A 20,016-nucleotide genomic window follows, 5' to 3' on the forward strand; every position below is an offset into this window, starting at 1 on the left:
GCAAGTCCCTTGACCTGTCTGGGCTCTAGGAGACTCTCTGAGATTATCAGTTGCAAGGTAGGTACCAATAAGCTTTCATAGAGGGAGTTTCCTCACCAGGATATTCCCTATACCATGAAATTGCAATTCCTACCTCTATCCCCTATTCCTTGATTGACAGATTCAAATTGTCATAATTTCTCCTTGAGTTTATTCTCCTGTGAGGGCTTAGAGACAAGTCCAAGAAAGAAACTCCTCAATAAATACATATATGGAGATGATTATAAATTACATAGATGAGGAAATTTCCTACCAGCCCAGCACATGCATAAAGCACCCTTACCCCTGAGCTGTCTCATATCAGACACATAGAATCCTAGAGAAAAGCATCTCATGGCATCTCATGAGTACAAACTATTCCTAATTCAGAGAGGAGGACCCTGAATATAGAGCTGCTGAAATATAGTAGTATAATTTTCTTAAGTGTAAGCAATATACTCTTGACTCTCTAGCTAAGGAACTTCTGACCAGTATCCCACATTAAGGTTCACAAGCCTAGGATTTAATAATAATAATAGTAATAATGATAATAGTAATATTAATAATATAAAAGAGAACATTGATTATGCCTGTAAGTTCACATTTGCCATATTCTTTAAAAATAAAATGTTTGGAGAATCCTCTCCAACCAAGATTAAAATACCACCACAAAACAAATACAGGAGTGAAAGAACCAACAAGGAGACATAATGAAACAACTATCAAGAAAAGAAACACCCTACAGACCAAATAAAATAATGTTTAATGCAAATATTATCAACAAAGCAATGGGTTCAAATCAAGAAAACCCTGTGGATTTACGCGTCAGCTATGGGGGGTGGGGGGGAGGAAAAGAAAATGATCTATGTCTTTAACGAATAATGCTTGGAAATGATCAAATAAAATATATTAAAAAAATAATGTTTAAAAGGAAAAAAATAATGCATTTAAATTATGTAATGATCAACATCTTCTGATCGATATCATGCCTATGTTCCATTGCCATGAACAATTAAAAGCACTGAAACCATCAAAAAAAAGAAAAGAAAAACCCCCAAAGTAGGCAAAGGACATCTGGGACACCAGGGTGAGAGGAGAGGAGAGCCAGCAAGAAGCTGTAGCAAAGAGGGAGGAGCAAGGGACAACCCTCCCAACCCCACATTTGCTCTTACAGGTTTGGAACCTAAATTCAAGCCAACATCCAGACCCTGATATCCTGCCAGGGCAAATGGTGGTACAAGTCAACCCATACCCTTTGAAATTTCAAACCTGTGGAGAAGTCCAGAGCCCCAGCCCAGGGAATTCTAGCCTGGGCTTGGGATAAGGACTTAGTTCTCATTGGGTGGCTGATAGTAGATAGTACTAAGTTCTAAGTACTGATCTTTTTACCTAAAGCTCAGGGCAGTGTTCCAAGACAGGACAATCAAGGATGTGCTTGATTGGATCAAGTATACAGTGAGACCATAAACTTGAGCCTAAGTCTGGGGCTAGAATTTAATCAGCCCCTGACCTGATCAAGATCAGAGTGAGATCAAGAGCTTACACCTAAGCCTGAGGCAAGTCTTTGAGCTATCAGCATCTCTAGGGTCAATTGAATCAGCAAACATATGTTATATGTGTTACTGTTAATAAAAACTGATCATGCTCAGAAAAAAAATAAAAAAAAAACCCCTAAAATAAATAAAACCTAAAGGGGGAGGGGGAGCAATGTGGTAGAGTGGATGGAATGCCAGGCCTAGAGGTTATGAAAGTACCCCACACTGGAATATTGTAGAGAAAGTAGAGGAAGAGAGTCAGGAGTGCAGCCTGTAGAAGGAATACAGTCAGAAATGACCCAAGCATCCTCCTTAACAAAGGTTCTGGGAGGAACCAGCCGATCAGAAGGAGGGTACTTACAATGTGTTAGGTCTAGAGCTGGAGAAGGCTGTCAGGATGGAGAGGTTTCTGGGGCATTATAAACAAAGTCAAGAATATAGCCTGAAGAGGAATGAGATGAATATGTGTGTAGAGGGAGACACTAAAATATTTCAATGCTGAGAAATCATTACCTAGAATGGCTATATCAAAAATATGCAGTTAAATGTTCACATTTATTTGCATTCAAACTCAGTGTCTCTTATGCATTTTCCTCATTATTTCCTCTATCTGATTCTTCTCTCCTTCTTGGCACTCTCCCCATTATGACTTCTTTACAAGCAAACCCATTTGAAAGATAATCTTTGGGGAAGCCAAAGAGAAGGAGGAGATATCTCCCCTAGTTTAAATCCAGCCAACCATCTGATCCATCATTGGCTTCTTCAGCATTCTGACTTGTATGTGGACCATATCCTGCTCACAAGCACCTTTGGAAGCCTCCCTAAAGGACTGACTCACCACCACTCTGGAGACACACCATGTCAATGTTATTCCAACTGAAATACTACGCTGTGATTTTTGAAGTTCCCATTTTTACATTCAGGAGTCATATATCTATTGTATTTCTCTAGCAAGCATATTGCCCTTTTTTGAAGAGTGCCCAACCTCTGAGAGCACACAGAGGAGGACCAGATAACCATTAACTTGGCCATCATCCAGTCCTCTGTTCAGCATCCCACAAATCTGCCATGGGGAACTTTTCTTTCCAAAATGTTTTTTCTCTCCTTTCTAAGAGCATGATCACTGGCACCACTCAGGTTTTACAAGAGCAAGATCTGGACAGAAAGTGTGACCCTTTATTCAGAACCATATCAGAACTGCTAATGGATCCTTAGAATTGTCATTTCATCAGAGAGTGACCAGAATCCACAGATTTCATTTTGAAATTCATGTCTGCTGGGGCCATATAACAAATGGATTTTTCCCACAGGTTCTTCAAAAGTTCCATTGCCACAAGATCTCTTGCAGTTTTTGCCAGTTCTTTCTTTCTCCCCAGATATACCACATTTTATTCACTTATCCCCTTGATTGGATGGAAAACTAAAGATTAATTCAATTTTACCTTGCCTAAAAGAAAATGGAGAAGTTTACATTCTGTCCTATGGCTTAACAAAAGAAAAGAGCTCTGTGCATAAGAACTTTCTTCTTATTAATGTCATTTATCCACATTATCACCCTTATTTGAGCCTGTGGAATAACTATGGAACCCATACTCAGGTTTTCCAAAGATCAAATCAGGTAAGCATGATGAAATGCTTACCTGCTTCACCCCCCCCCCCCCCCATTTGTTCATCTTCCTGGGTTTCTTCCTAATCATTTCTATTATGGGAATTGCTGTATAGTTTAAAGTCCTTAACAATCTGTCCTCAACTTGTCTTTTCAGAATCATTTCACATTATTCCCCCTCACATACTCTACATTACAGCCAAACTGGCTTATAGTACTGTTCCCCAGATGCAACATTCCATCTCCACCCCTATTCCTTTTGCACAGGCTATGCCCCAAACTTGGCATGCTCACCTTCCTCACTTTTCCCCCAGAATCTCGAGGTCCTTTTGAGACTCCTCTCAAGTACCAGAATGAAGTCTTTCCTGATCCCTCCCCAACTCCAACTGCCACTATGGTCCCTTCCCAAATGTTACTTTCTATGTACTTTGTACATAGGATATCGGTAGACATGCTGTTTGCTGTAATTTAGCAAAACAAATCCCCATGCTGGCCATGAACCAAAAACGGTATGCCTTGTTCTGCCTTTTAAGTCCATCCATCTCTGGGTGGAAGTGGGTAATAAGATTCATCTTCAGTTCTCTGATGTTTTAACATGCAAAAGATGAAAATAACTGATGAAGCAAAGGCTCAATAATTTGAGCATATCCATTTTTTAAGCAAAGCATGCCAATTGTCCAACAAAGCAGGACCAGGAAGGAAGGAATCTTTTTTTTTTTTTGATGGATTTTTTAAAATTAAATCCCACTAAACTGGAAGCAATGGTTACAGGCAAGCCAACTGCAAAGCCAAATAAGAGGACTTCACAGTGTAAAGAACCAAAGAGCAAGTTCTCTAAATCTCCCCTTCATGTTGACAGTTTTTTAAGGTTTTCTCAGTGTTGACCATCTTCTCACTTGTTGCCTATTCTTGCTGCCTAGAGAGACCTAGGGCTCTTCTTCAGTTTAGGGCCAGACCCCAAATACAGGAAGAGACAGCCTTTTATACATTAAAAACAATCAAAGAAGACCAATTAGTTAAACAGAAACAATGCAACATTAGGTAAACTGATTTCTCATTTGATGAAAGATTAGGGATTTTCCAAATGGAAGGGGGATAATGAACAAGTACAATTCCCCAAAATCAGAAAAAGAACTATCCCACTCCCCCCAAATATCTATAAAATAATCAAAGGATCATGAAAACAGTTACTGAGTGATGAGTATGGGGCCAAGTACATAGGTTGCTTGAGATCGACAATTATGAGAAAACTTAAGTCAACCTTAGGATTTGACTACATTCCTGGTCAGCATAACGTAGGCCCTTCATGAAGGATCTCTAAACAGCCAGAACAGGTGGCACAGCTTCCCAGCCACACAAGGTTCACTTAATGCAAAATAGGTTTTTTCCTATTTCTCACAATTGAATAAAGTTTTCTCACAAGACAAGAATTTGGACTAGGCCCATCACTGAATAGAAAGGGAACTGAGCTAGTTCCAGAACTGAGTCACAAGATGACATCAGGGTGGTTCAGTTCAATTGCCATAATTAATCATTGACTGTCCTAATCCCTCAATTCCTTCATACTGATTAGGGTTGGAAATTTTTTCAAAGTTCTTTTTCTTTTTGTTGTCATCATTGTGTAAATTGTTCTCCCAGTTCTGCTCCCCGCACTCTGCATTAGCTCAGAATTAATTCCTCTGAAACTCTCTATTTTGTCATTTATAATGACACAGAAACATTTCATCGTGTTCATATGGCACAGTTTGTTTATTACTCTTCCCTAATAGCACCCCTTTAGTTTCCAATTTGGGGTTATTATGAAAGGAGTTGCTATAAGTAGCCTTGTTTATATGGCTCCTTTTCCTTTCTTTGATCTTTTTGTGGTTATTTCTTTACCTCTGAGCTCCCACCCTTGTGATCCTCACTTATGATCTCAGGTAGTGGAGAAAGCAGATGGTGGAAGTAATCCACAGTTGTGAGTACTAAAAGAACAAGGAGGCAAGGGATTCAAGCTCTGAGGACAGGGGTATGTATGAAGTATGTAACCACTGGGAAGAGTCTGGATAGGAAAGGAAGTGAAGTCAGAGCAGGAGAAATGACCCAAGAAAGTACTGAGGGAGAGGGCTTGGAGACCTGGATAAAGGCAAAAAATAGGAGGTAGTAGGAATAGGGGGAGGTAGAATGACAGAAAGTTATTTCCATTTTGCTTTAAGCAAAGACATTTACCAGGATGGTATAGAGAAAATAATAGTTTAAAGAAATGGTCCCTCAAACTCTCTGAGCCTCCAAAAATCCTATGATCCACTTCCTTCACTCCGCCGCAACCATAAGAAGAGTCACACACTAGATCTCACCATCATCCACAAGTGATCCACCACTGTGCCCCTTCCACTCCATGCTCTTCTCTCTCTTCCCCTGTAAGTCTTCCTCTCCCACCAGGAAATCATCCTGAAACCTTTTTGAGGAAGATCTCTTATTGGTCACCCTTCATTCTCTCTCCTTTTGGCACCCCCATTAGAATGTAAGTTCCCTGAAGACAACAACTGTCTCTTTTTTGCTTTTATTTGTATCTCTAATATTTGGAATGTTAGTGCTTTAGTAAGTATTTACTTTAGTAAATGCTTAATAAATATTTATTGATCTGACTTGACTTCTATTTCTCTGTTGGAAACTATGATATTCCCCCATTTGATTATAATCTCCTGTTGTTCCACTTCCCTCTATGCCTCCTTCCTCCTTAACCACTTTTTTGCCTTCATCCAGGTCTCTAAGCCACCCGTGCCTCAGTACTTTCTCAGGTCATTACTCCTGCTCTAACTTCACTTTCTTCCCTCTCCAGACTCTTCCCAGTGGTTACACATTGCATTTCAGCTTTCCCCTGTCCTCTGATCTTGAATCCCTCTCCTCCTTGTCCTTTTACCACTCACAGCTGTGGATTACTTTCACCCTCTGCCTTCTCTGTTTCTTGTCATGAGCTACTGAATGCTACTGAGGGAGTTCTCACATCCATGCTGACAGGTACATAACAAATTCATGTTATCTACCCTCAGCTGAGTGAGTCCTAAACACAACAAGAACATCCTTTTACTCCTCTTTCATTGATTATTTTATTCCCCCCAGGAGCTATTTCAAAACTTGTCTTTCTCCTCTCCACTGTCTGCCAGCTGAGGACCTCCCCTCTTATCTTACTGAGAAATTGGAGAACATTTGATGTGAGCTTCCTCTCTTGCCATTCTCTTTCACCCAGTCTCTGACAAGAAGTGGTCCTTTGTGCCATAGCTAACCTTTCTATGTGTTCACTTGCTCCCTTTCTGCCCGTGTTCTCCAAAAGATCACATCATCAATCATATATCATATCTTCCACCTTTCCCTGTCTACCAGTGCCTTCTTTACTGCCTTCAAACATAGCTAGATCATCCCTATTCTCAAAAACCTTTAGCTAGACTATGCCATCCTTTCAAATTACTATCTCATATCTCTTTTCCTTTTCTCAGGCAAACTCTTTAAAAAAGGCGTTTTTTACTTGTTGTCTCTTATCTCATTCACTCCTCAACCCTTTGCAATTTGGCTTAATGAGTTCATCACACAATGAAACTGCTTTCTCCAAATAATGTCTTTATTGCTTCATCTGCTGGGTATCTCTCAGTCCTTAACCTTCTTGATTTGCCATGGTTGACCAACCGCTCCTCCTAGATACTTTCCTTCCCGGGTTTTTTATGGCACTGTCCTCTCCTGGTTATTCTACCTTCCTGATCTGCTCTTCAGTCTTGTTTTGCTAACTGGTTTATCAGCTATATTATACCCCGGCAATACGGGTGTTTTCAAGGTTCTAGCCTACCTTCCCATCATCTCCCATGGATTTAACTATCATTTCTTTTTTTTTTTTAACCCTTCCCTTCTGTCTTGGAATCAATACTGTGTATTGGCTCCAAGGCAGAAGAGTGGCAAGGGCTAGGCAATGGGGGTCAAGTGACTTTCCCAGGGTCACACAGCTGGGAAGTGTCTGAGGCCAGATTTGAACCTAAGTCCTCCTGTCTCTAGGCCTGGCTATCAATCCACTGAGCTACCCAGCTGCCCCCTTAACTCTCATATCTATGCAGATAAATCCCAGATTTATATACCCAGCCCCATTGTGAGCTTCAGCACTTCATCACCAATTGCTCATAAACTACTTCATCCTGTATGTGTAGAAGACACCTCAAAACCATCATGTTCAAAACCTGACTCATCTTTCCATCCAAACCCTCTGCTCTTTCAGAGTTCCCTATCTCTGTTAAAGGTTCTTCCGTCTTCCAGTTGCCCTTGTTTATAACCTTAGGGTTGCCCTGAACTGCTCATTCTCATCTGCCTAACATTTCCCTTTCTATCTTCTCAACCTCTCTTATAAGAGCCCTTCTCTCTGTCCGTAGTTACTCCCTTGGTGCAGACCCTCATCTCCTCTCCCCTAGATTAATACAATTAATACAACAGCCTCCTAGGTGTCTCCCTCCTTTAAAAGTCCATCCTACACACTGCTTTTAAGGTCAAACTTGGATATGGCCATGCAAGTACAATTAATTATAGTATATGCATTTATGTTTAGCATTTAAAGTCCTCTGCAACCTTGAGCCAACATATCTTCCCAGCATTGTTGAACATTACTTCCCCTGCCATATTCTGTGATACTGTTTGTTTCTTACACCCAGTATTCCATGTCTAATCTCCAGTCTTTTTCACTGGCCGTCTTCATCCCTCAAATGCACTCTCTCCTCACCTCCATCTCTTAGAGATCTTTACTTCCTTTAAGATGCATCTCAATATCCACATTGAGAGAAAGAACTGTGGAAATAGAAATAGAAGAAAACATATAGGACTTGGGATTTGGGTTTTAAAAGATTGCTTTATTACAAAAATGAATAATAGGGAAATAGGTATTGGGGGCAGCTGGGTAGCTCAGTGGATTGAGAGCCAGGCCCAGAAATGGGAGGTCCTAGGTTCAAATCTAGCCTCCGACACTTCCTAGCTGTGTGACCCTGGGCAAGTCACTTAACTCCCATTGCTTAGCCCTCACCACTCTTCTGTCTTGGGACCAGTACACAGTATTGATTCCAAGATGGAAGGTAAGTGTTTTAAAAAAAAGAAATAGGTATTGAGTGATAATACATATATAATCCAGTGGAATTGCTTGTCAGCTCCAGGAGAGAGAAGGGAAGAAGGGAGAGAGAGAACATAAATCATGTAACCTTGGAAAATATTTAAAAATAAATTAATTGAAAAAAATAAGATGTAGCTCAAGCAACATCTTCAAAATGCCCTTTTCTGGAACTATCAACTGCTAGTGCCCTCTCTCCCTCCCAAACTACTAGACAGAAAGCTTTTGGTTTTAGTCAAACTCTTCCTGCTGTGCAAAAAACAGCCACAGAGCCTCAGAAACAGAAGAGATTTGACGACAACTGGATGTCAAAATACCGCCTGAGGAAGTGAAGCAGTTTACTACAAAGCCCAAAAAGAGAAAGGCACCAAAGAAGACAGAGATATTCAGTATGGCATCATACATTTTCAAGCATAGTCATGGGATTGTCTTTTCAGCAGGGGCTTTGAATTAATTTGAAAATGTCTTGCTATGGCTTTCTAAAAGGACAAGTTTAGAATAATGGGATGAGCCTGCTTGAAGCTCATTTGTTTCTGGGTTTTCATTTGAATGGCTCTAGTGAATGGGCCCCAGTATATGAGAACAGCTCCATTTTGAGTAATGAAGGTTCTTTCTGCTGTCACCCTATCTAGGGCCATTGGATTATATATGTTGTCAAGTCAATATTATGGTTTTAGCTACCACTGCTCATCTGGAGGTTGATGATACTCCTCCCAAACACAAGAAAGATGCCTGTAAAGTGTGCAATGGAGAGCTCCAAGAAGGGATTGTGACTGCTCTTCTGGACAGAGGTCTTCCTCTAGCTTTAATCAGAATATCTGGATTTGTGTAAAACCTCAGACTTTTTCCTAAGTGCAGACCATGCTAGAAAAAAACAAAACAAATAGCTGCTCCCAGACAGTAACCCGCTCTGAGCATGGGATCTGGACTGATTAATGAGAGCTCCTCTCCTCTCATCAGTTAGAACATGAAAACAAATTGTGTGCATAGTCAGAATGAGATAGGCTTACCCTGACTCATGAGACTCTTCCTGTCTGGAGGAAAATGCCCTACCCCCACCCCCATCTTCTATAAAACACTTACATGACATTATTTTTTGACTAGTTCCTAGTGTGATGGCACTGGCCTACTAAAAACAATTGTTCCAAACACTATAAAGAGGATTCAGCTGGTCCTTTTCCCTGGTTGGAGGCATCTTAAAATTGAATATTTGCTTGAGCGGGGTGACTACATGCTTGCTGGTCCTATCCACCCCTGTTTTCTGGCAGCCTATTTGACCTTAGAACAATCCCTTTTTCTCTGCTCCTCAGAAGAAGGATTTTCTCTTTTGTTCTTTAATAAATGAGATCACAATCCCATCCCACCACCAATCACAACCTTCAGAACCTTTCTTCCTTCCTTTCTTTTTTTTTTAATTTTATTAACCCTTACCTTCTGTCTTGGAGTGATAGAAGATGGAAGATAGAAGATGAAGAAGAGTGATAAGGGCTAGTCAATGGGGGTCAAGTGACTTGCCCAGGGTCACACAGCTGGGAAGTATCTGAGGCCAGATTTGAACCTAGGACGTCCCATCTCTAGGTCTAGCTTTCAACCACTGAGCTACCCAGCTGTCCCCCCCCCCCCTTCCTTCCTTTCTAACAAAGAGGTAGTTCAGAGAACCAACTGCATTGACCTGATCTGACAGTACACGCCTTGTTGAGGACTACTGAGAGAAAGGAGGGATGCTTTACTACCAGTCCTCTGAAGTCAAGGATAACTACGGCACTGATCAGAGGACAGTGTTGTTGGAAAGAGTCCTCTTCTGAGGTATTTGAGACCTGGAAGAAAAGGGTCACTAGAAATTGGGAAAGCCAATCCAAGCCATGGTGTCCATCATAGGGAGAGACTTGCAAACTGGGTCAACTCTGACCATGACAGTGAATTCTAGAAGTTTTCTTTTCCTTTTCCTTTAGAGGATCTCTTACTGAAGGTAATGGCTCTGGGAAGACAAGTCATAACATGGTAATGATACGTAAAGTTATAAAAATGGAGACACCAAGGCACATTGAAGTAATGCTTTAACCAGTGTCCCCTGATTTGAATCACTACTTTGCCATTGGGATTTGATGCCAGCATTTGGTCTCTACCTATTTTTGTGACTTTGGGAAATCACATGACCTCTCTGACTTTAGTTTCCTCATCTGTATAATGGGGGAGTTGAACTCCATGACTTCTATGATCCCTTCCACACCAGACTCTCAGTACCCTAATTCTTGTGAATACTGGGCTCACTGGTGTCCTCATTAGTACCACCTGAATGAGGAAGAAATTACAAGAGGGTTCCCTTATCTGGGGATGAGCCTGCAAAGTTAGGAGACCCCAGCAGGGTCTGCTTTTACTTTTTCTTTATTTTGGGGGTGTTTTTTCTTTCTTTCTTTTTTTTTTGGTGGGGTCAGCAGGTATTTGCTTTTATCTGTGGCTTCAGCGATCTGAAGTAGGTCTTGGAAAATAACCCCCAAGGATATGGAGCCCACTATACCCCTATTCCTAAGATATCTGGCAATATCAGACAGGAGACCAATTTTAACAATGTGTTTTTTCCTTCTTCCTAGAACTGATGTCTGCCCATGAGCTTGAAAAGAAAGAATTGGAAGACAGTTTTGAAAAACTGCGGTTATCACTCCAGGTTAATATTTTCATTATTTACTGGCAAAGTGTCAGCATCAGTAGCCCCATCTGACATTTAGTGAACTTCCACAGGATGTATGGCACTGCGCTAGGCATTGATACAGAGACCTAAGTCCTTGTCTTGGAAAAATAGAATGGGTGGTAGACAAATGTGATCACATATAGCATATGTCAAGTGTTAAGTCTGTAGAATGATCTGTAAGTGTTAGAGGAGTTCCAAGGAAGATGTGATTTCTGAGTGTCAAAGTGCTCAAGAAAGGTTAACTCCCTAAACCTTGGATTTATATATTAGAGTGAGAGAAAAGGGAAGGAAGGCCACATAAAGATAGAGAGGGAAGATTCTGAATGAAAGGCAAAAAAAACATAGACTATCCTATGGGTTGTGAGGAGCTATTGACTTTGTGGAAGGATGTTTCTGTTGATTATTTGGTGGTTGTCCTTCCTATTCTGAGAGGACCAAAATGACATCATTGTGTTGGGGTCAGAGGACAGTGTGTCCAGCTATGGCTGATCGGACCAATAGGAGCTCAGATGGCTCTACTACAGTTTGGGCACAAATAGCCCATATGAACATTTGGGAAGGAGATGGCTAAATCTGCACATCTCGTGATTCTTTTGAGATGCTGCAATTCTGCTTTGCTCACAGAGCACAGAACCTTTTTTGATATGGGCACACCATGTTGGATGGGACTGTGCCAGGGTCTCCGTGTCTCACAATTGATACTCTAATGCTTCCAATCAATCTGGCAACATTTATAGTATAGCTTAGATGCAGAGAATTAAGTAGGATACTATGGCACTGGTCCTGACTTTATTAGAAACCGGACCAGATGATGGTAATGGTAGAAGATTTAAAGTCAAAACATCTGAGTTGGAATCTTGACTCCATTGACTTACTAGCAGTATGACCTGGGCTTCATTTTCTTCATCTATTAAAAAAAAAAAAACAGGACATTTAGGGATGGCTAAGTGGCTCAGTGGATTCAGCAGAGAGATGAGAGTTCAGGCTTCAAATCTGGATTCAGTCACTTCTTAGCTGTGCAAGTTATTTAACCCCAAATACCTAGCCCTTACTGTGCTTCTACCTTGGAATCAATTATATTTATCAATTATATGAATCAAAATGTACTCATCAATTGTACTTAGTATTTATTCCAAGATGGAAGGTAAGGTTTTTTTCAAACACATAAACTAAAAGATATTACCTCTAAATCTAGTTCTAAATCAAAAGTCTTATTAAAGAAAGTTAAAGTCAGTAGGAACCAATGATTAATTGGATATTAAAGGTGAAGGAAAGAGAGGAGCCAAGGAGGAATGGAAAGTTTTAATCATTGGTGGCTGGGAGCCTGCTAAACATAAGGGAGCTAACTTAGCGGGGAAGATGTGTGTGGAGTTTAAAATATAGTAAAAAATTCAAAACAGGGCTGGATTTCTTGGGAGGTAATGAGTTCCCCCATCACCAGTCTTCAAGCACAGCTAGCATGGCCATTTGCCAAGTATGTTGATCATATCTTGTTTGGGTATAAGTTGGACTGGCCTGCCACAGAGGTTCCTCCAACTGTAAAATTCTGTGATCTGATAGCATGTCTAGTTGACAAAGAGAAACAGGGGGCTAGAGATAATGACGAGTGAGCTGTGATCATTGAAGCCACTGGAAGTAGACCAGATCCCCCAAATGCCAAGGGAGACAAGATAGAGAAACAAAGAGGGCTGAGGCCAGAACTTTGAAGAAGGCCACACTTATCTGGTGGGAAGAAGTGGTCAAAGAGATGGGAGGGGGAAACCAAGTATGTCACACAGCAAATAAGGAGAGGGTTTCACTGTGAGAAGGCTCCAATGAATTTTGCATCATGATCTCTAGCAACTTCTTTATTCCCCATTGACACCTGTCATCAGGGTTTGTAGTTTTGAGATATCAAAAATATATTCATTCCCCTCATTGCTCTGAGATCCTTGCTGAATCAACAATGACTCAGAATGTTGGCTGCCTCTTGAGACCTTAGCCCTGCTGAGACCAGAATAGTCAGCCAAGGACACCCTCTGTTTCTGGCCCAGATTGTTGTTTTTCCTGTTCTTTCCCTGTATGTTCAGCAAAGAAGGAAAGCTCAGTTATGAGCTGTGTAATAGATTTTTTTAGGCTGCATTGCTTAGGCCCAGATGGGACAGTTAAACAAAAATCATGCTTTATTCTAGTGAGTAAGTGGAACGGAGGAAAGGCAGAAGTGGCCCCAAATCCTTCTTTGGCTTTGCCTCCCTTCATGGGCTGAAGGTTCATGTTCATGACCTGGGAAAGGGTCTCTGCATCTATAAAAAAGGACCAAGGATTCTCCAAGGCCTCTTCCCCCCTGAAGGTCTCCACCACTGTGATGCTGGTTCTGAAATATTCAGCTAAGCCACCTAGAGGGAAAGGCAGGGCTCCATGGTCATCTTTTTCAGGACCCTACCTTCCCAAGGTTGAATCAGCCAGAGTATCACAGGGAAAGCAGGTCACTCATGAAGGAACTGTCCACCACCACACTCTGGTTAGGGTTGGGTCTCCTTTTCTGGCTCTAAGTGGGGCAGCCAGGTGACACAGGGTCCAGAGCTAGAAAGACCTGAATTCAAATTTAGCCTCTGACCTTTATTAACTGTATGATGCTGGCTGGGCAAATCATATAACCTGCTTGCCTCAGTTTCCTCATCTATAAAAAGGGGATGAGAATATCTGTCTCACAAAGTCATTATGAGAGATTATATAAATAAATTCATCCCAAACTGCTTCCCTCACCCCATCTAACACTCCTCTGGACTGTCCACGACTAGTTTGTGTCCTCAGGGAACACAGACTAATTTGAATATTAGCTCCAACCAGGCTTTAATTAGAAAAAGAAATCTGTTGTCTGACAACCAACAAACCAGTGAATCAAAACACAAATATGAATTACTTTGCATAATCTGTGATGCCAGACTTCTCACTGTGAGGGCCATTGCCTGTATTTTAATTTTTAAATCTCTGTCATAGTTGGACTTCACTTAAAATTACCCTCTTAGAATTGGAGATCATTTGTGGTGAAATTTCACAAGCACTTATTAAATACCTACAGCATGCAGAGCACTATCACGGGCACTGAGAAAAAGACCTATCCCACACTTCTATAAGACACGTAAGGTACTCCTCAAGTAGAATATGAGAGCCTTAGCAAAGACAGGGGCTTCCCCAGACCCCAGAGCAAGAGGACTCTGATAGGAGACCCTGGTGACTGGACATGCAAGTCCACCTGTGGTCTGAATCAGCTCAGAAAGCCTCTGTAGAGGAACAGCCAAAGGCCTTTCTGTCTTATGGATGACTTTGTCTGCTTCCTAGAGGTGGACTAGAAAATGGAGGAAGCTGAGTGACTCAGAGCCAGGCCCAGAGATGAGAGGTCCTGGGTTCAAATGTGGTATCAGATACTTCCTTGCTCCCTGGGCAAGTCACTTAATCCCCATTGCCTAGCTCTTAACATTCTTCTGCCTTGGAATTAACACACATTATTGATTCTAAGACGGAAGGAAGGAAGGAAGGAAGGAAGGAAGGAAGGAAGGAAGGAAGGAAGGAAGGAAGGAAGGAAGGAAGGAAGGAAGGAAGGAAGGAAGGAAGGAAGGAAGGAAGGAAGGAAATGGGGAAACTAGAAAGACAGGTTCCATTCGGATGTTTCAGGTGAAGTCTGTGATGAGCCTTTGGGGGGAAAATAGTCTTCTTTTGTCTACCCTGAATAAACTTCATGTTGGAGCCACAGAGAAAATAGGCATTTTAATAATTATATTTGAGGAGGTAACAACATGAGAATATATATATTGCATATGCATACATGTGTGTATGTGTGTGCACATGCACTTTCACTGGAGGGGCCCAACCAGAGTTTCATTTACATTCCCCAGCTCATGCATGTGTGTAAAATCCTATTGACAATACCATTACCCTAGGGCATTTGCGTTTGCATTTAATGTTCTTGTGAGGCTTTTACTGTGGATAATGAAATGGAATGAGGGGGAGGAAATAAGAAAAGAAGGCCAGATGTGTTTGGGGGTCATTGCAGGGCCCAGGGGGACTAGCACAGCAAGGCTCAGCTGCCCTTCTGAAGAGCTCTGAAGCAGGCTTAGCTTTTAGACCAGGATCTCTGGGGTAGTTAGGGCCCAGTGCAAGGTTTTCATTGACAGCTGGGCATCTCTTTGCCCTTTTGGAGGCTCTATGGCTGTAAGCCAGGTTGGGGGCAGGAGTGGGGGACCTCATGTGTCAAAGCTGCTGCAGCTCCCCAGTAGCCTGAGGAAAGTGGAGAATGGTTTTTGCCTGAGTGTTCCCTGTTCCTTCTCCCCCTCACCTCAAGCGGTAGTGAACTGTATTTAACCCTCCTGATCCTCAGCTTTCCCATCTGTACACAATGGACTAGGTGAGCTCTGAGATCCATTCTAGCTGCTCTGGAGCTATCATCCAAGTAGTCTGGTCTCCCGGGAAGGGAACTGGTTTTGGCACTAGACCATCTGGCTTTGAATCCCAACTCCAGTGCTCGGTTTCAGTACTGGGCCTCAGTCAACAGCCTCATCCCTGCTGAGCTTCAGTTTGATCCTCTGTAAAATGGTAATAATAAACACTTGTCCATCCTGCTTTAAGGATTGTTGGGAAGAAAAATGGTGTGCAAAGCGTAGGAACAATCCAGACTTTTTATTCTGAGGCCGCATGGGACAGAGCACACATCAAACCCACCAGGATGACCCAGGATGACATTTTCCTTCACACACTGTGTGAGTTGGGGCGATCTACTGAATAATCTCTGAGCCTCCATTTCTTTTTCTGTAAAATAGGAATAATAATAATAGCTCACTTCCTGAGATGCTGTGAAGATTAAATGAAAGAAAGTGGCTAGTCTTGCAAAGCATTAAGTTGCTCTAAATGTGAGCTATTTTTCATTATTGTTGTCCTTAGTTCAGTAATTGCATAGTCACTGGAAGATTAGGGGATGGATTTCCCCAGACAAGGAAGGTTATCAAGTAGTGGAATGAGTCACCAGGCCAGGCTTTTCCATGGCCCTTTCCGAAGGGCTTTAAAGTGAGAAGGATTCTCCTGGGTCCAAGAGAGCTTAGCTGGCCTCCTGCCTCAAAGCCTGCAGATGCTGGTCTTCTGCCCTTCTAACAAAGGCACAGACCAAAGCTTTGGGTCCCAGAAACTGGGTGGCCCCCCTGGAATGGAGGGGACCTTAGATTGCAGACTCAGTGGTGCCCTCTGCTGCCTGCTCTGCCTAACAGGGTGTTATTGGCTCATTGGCCATATTTGGCCCCTTAAGGCATTTTGGGGGTAGCCAGGGGGCTCAGTGCTTGGTGAGCCAGGTTTAGAGACAAGAGGCCCTGAGCTGTGTGACCCTGGACAAGTCACCTGCCCTCCATTGCCTAGCCCTTACCACACTGTCTTGGAACTGATCCTTAGAATCAAAACTAATAGAGAAGGTAAGAGCTATCTTTTTAAGTCATTTTCATCACCTATAAATGTTTATTGAAGTCCTTGGACATGTGACACTGTAGAGGACATGTTCTCAGATAGGCTTGATAAGGAAGGATTCCCATAGACTCTCTTTAGAGCCCTCAGAAAAGGATTGGAGAAAGCCAATGAAACATCCCTTTTTTGGACTCTTATTTTAATAGAATTATAATCATGGTGAAGGCTCACATTTCTATAAGGTTTCTAAAGTGCTTCACATCCACAATCTTATTTGATACACCAACTCTGTAAGGAAGCAACTGTTATCCCATTTTACAGAAGAGGAAATTGATGCTGAGGAAAGTCAATGGGATTGCCCAGAATTTTTTTTTTTAATTTTTAGTTGAATCAAGCTTTTTATTCAACATTACAAAAAATATTTAGTCAAACGCAGATTTTCCTGAGGCAGCCTGGCCAGAGTACTGGTCCAAATCCTGTCTTTGACCTATATTATTGTGGGCAAATCACTTCACCTTTTTAGGTCTGTTTTCTTGTTGCTAACAGCCACAAGGAGGGCAGCCACAACACCCACCCACGCCATTAAATCTCCGCAGGGCCACATGATCTTTTAAGTCCTACCAGCCCCAGATCCCGGACATCCCCACTCGGTGCTCTGTCCACTCTGCCTTCTATAGAAGTTGCAGCCAAGGAAACTGAGGCTCGTGTGGGCTAATGTCCGAAAGGCACGTTTGAATCAACATCTTCCTGCATCTACGCCAAGTACTCAAATGCTGCGGCTCTCACTGACTCTGCCTCCTCAGAATGAAAGGCGTCCTTGTTTTCTATGCCTTATGTCTATACTTATTCCGTGTCAGCGCCCTTTCCTCACCCCAAATCCTCAGTTACCTACATAGAGCCCTCACGTGCTCCTGCGTCTGTTCGCAAAACATGGCGGCTCCCACCATCCATCGGGTCTTCCTTCTACACAGGGCTTCCTCCCCGCCCCTCCTCCCACGTGCCCTTTGAGTCCCGCCCAGACAGGCTGCGGCTGATCCCGCCCCCCTCTTGTCCCTCCTTCTTTCCCCTCTGTGAACCCTAGGACCAGGTGGACACGCTCACGTTCCAGAGCCACTCTCTCCGGGACAGGGCCAAGCGCTTCGAGGAGGCTTTGAGAAGAAACACCGAGGAGCAGCTGGAGGTAAGAGTCTCCCCCGGGGCGCCCCCAGGCAGGCAGGGCCTCCCCTCCTCCAGAGACCCAGTGGGTTCCTGGTAAACGTGACAGCAAGCCCCACCCTCCCAGCTCTTGGAAGACAGCCAGAAGACCCACCCATGCCATTAAGTCTTCAGGACAGGCAAGAGAGTGTTTGGGCACAGGTGGCTCAGTGGATTAAGAGCCAGGCCTAGAGATGGGAGGTCCTAGGTTCAAATGTGGCCTCACACTTGCTTAGCTGTGTGACCCTGGGCAAGTCACTTGACCCCCATTGCTGCCTAATCCTTACTACTCTTCTGCCTGGGAACCAACACACTGTACTGATTCTAAAATGGAAAATAAAAGTTTGTTTGGTTTTCTTTAATGCAATTGGAATCAATCCTGGTTATTGGTTTTTTTTTTTTAATCCTTACCTTCCATCTTAGAAGTAATACTGTGTATCAGTTCCAAGGCAGAAGAGCAGTAAGGGCTAGGTGATGGGCATTAAGTGACTTGCCCAGGGTCACACAGCTGGGAAGTGTCTGAGGTTATATTTGAACCTAGGACCTCCCATTTCAAGGCCTGGCTCTCAATCCACTGAGCTACCCCGCTGCCCCCATCAATCCTCTTTTTAAAATATCTTCAGTAGAATTTTTTTTCAAGCCTAAAAAATAAATAAATTACAGTGGGGAAATCTAACAAAAGAAATAAAAATGCAATAAAGCCTAGATAACCTTGCATTTTAAAACTAAGTCAATATTCAACCCAAAGGGATCCCTATGTATGGATTAGTTCAAGTTTGATATTACTGCTCTAGGCAGCTTTCTAGTACTACAGCTTCAGCAATGATGCTAGTATGTGTCCATAGAGGGAATTTCATCACTAGAGAATTCTCTCTCCCAGTGACATCACAAATCCATTCCCTAGTGAGCCTCTCTGGGAAGGCTTCCCGTAGAGGACTGGGATTTGCTGAATCCATAATGCTGATTCCTACTTCTCAGAACCCTAACAACTTCGTGGTTCCTTTTCCTGGTTTCCACAGGTCGCGCTGGCTCCCTACCAGCACCTGGAAGAAGACATGAACAGTCTGAAGCAAGTCCTAGAGATGAAGAATCAACAAATCCACCAACAGGAAAAGAAGATAATTGAGCTGGAAAAGCTGGTCAGTTCTTGGGGGAGGGGGGGCACAGGGTTACATGCTTCTGTTTCCTATCATCTTCATTGAGATGCTCACCTAAGCAGTATTACACAAAGTATTCTGGACCTGGCACTGTCCTAACCTCATTTATATAGTGTTTTTCAGCTCTTAGGATCTTCTGGTTTGAAAATCACCTTCAGAAGTGCAGGGTAGGGGACCCGTGGTCACACCAAAATTGTTTTGAAAGAAATTTAGGGCCTGAGGGAGGCCGTAGACTCTGTATGAGTCAGCTGGGTGATGAGGAAGTCACAAAAAAAAATGCACTCTGAGGAGGCATTAAGAAGAGCAGAGCTTCTAGGAAGGGGGAAATGCTGATTCTATCAGCTCGGCCCTTATCGGACTTCATATGAAGCATTGTGTTCAGTCCTGGCTGCCACTGGGTAAGAAGGATGGTGATAAGCTGGACAGTGGCCAGAGGAAGGCAACCACAAGGGTAAAGGGCCTTGAGTTTGCCACAGGAGGATTAGTTAAAGAAACCAGAGATTTTTAGCTTTGAAAAGAGAAGAAGGGAAGGAGAGTGTGGGAGGGATAGCTATTTCAGATAATTCAAGAACCCTCAAGTGGAATGGGGATTCAATTTTTTGTCTATACCCAGGAGGCAGAACCAGGAGCTAGCAGGGAAAGTTAGAGACAAATCTGGACCTATTGCATTAAAGAAAAAGAGAAGGGAGGTTGGAGAAGAGAAGGGAGTCTCTTATACCAAAATTAATCTCATTTGATCCTCACAACAACCCTGTGAGGAGGTGCTATCATTATTCCCATTTTATAGATGAGGAAACTGAGGCAAACAGATCAGGTGATTTGCAATGGTCAAGGGTCACACGATAAGAGTTGGGTCTGGCTTCAAACCCAAGTCTTCTTCCTCCATGCCTGGCACTCTACCCACAGCACCACCAGCTGCCTCTGGGGGAAAACTTACTAACAGCTAGAACTGCCCAAAAGGGGGCTGCTTTGGGAGGTGGAGATTTGTACTCCACCCTTAAAGGTCTTAACCTGACCTGCTCTTAGAAATTTGATCACTCAAAGCTCCTTCTTGGGAAAGGTGTTGTCCATGACGAGTGTGTGCCAGTGATGTCCCTCTTCTAGAAGGAGGCTCTGCCTAGCACTGCTTAGCTCTCCAGTGAGCTGGGTCCCTAAATCCGACATTGGCATGGTATTTTAAGAGTTTTATGGCAGAGAGGAAATCTCTGTATCACAGGAGATCACTTGTTTTCAAGACATTTTTCAAATCCCCTAACAGTTGCTTTCAAAGAAAGACTCCG

At 42.7% G+C, this 20,016-nt stretch overlaps 1 protein-coding gene across 3 annotated transcripts in view; it reads left to right on the plus strand.

Moving 5' to 3' along the window:
- MTUS2 (microtubule associated scaffold protein 2) overlaps nt 1-20,016 on the plus strand; it is a 726,305-nt gene that overhangs the window by 693,348 nt on the left and 12,941 nt on the right. For all 3 annotated transcript variants that reach the window (XM_001376400.5, XM_056794728.1, XM_007495266.3), the window contains 3 exons: nt 10,864-10,937; nt 17,467-17,565; nt 18,599-18,718. In XM_001376400.5, the coding sequence (XP_001376437.3) occupies nt 10,864-10,937; nt 17,467-17,565; nt 18,599-18,718 (293 nt within the window). The remainder of the gene's footprint in view (nt 1-10,863; nt 10,938-17,466; nt 17,566-18,598; nt 18,719-20,016) is intronic.

This window comes from Monodelphis domestica, chromosome 4, assembly GCF_027887165.1.
Source record: "Monodelphis domestica isolate mMonDom1 chromosome 4, mMonDom1.pri, whole genome shotgun sequence".
Classification (NCBI taxonomy): domain Eukaryota; kingdom Metazoa; phylum Chordata; class Mammalia; order Didelphimorphia; family Didelphidae; genus Monodelphis; species Monodelphis domestica.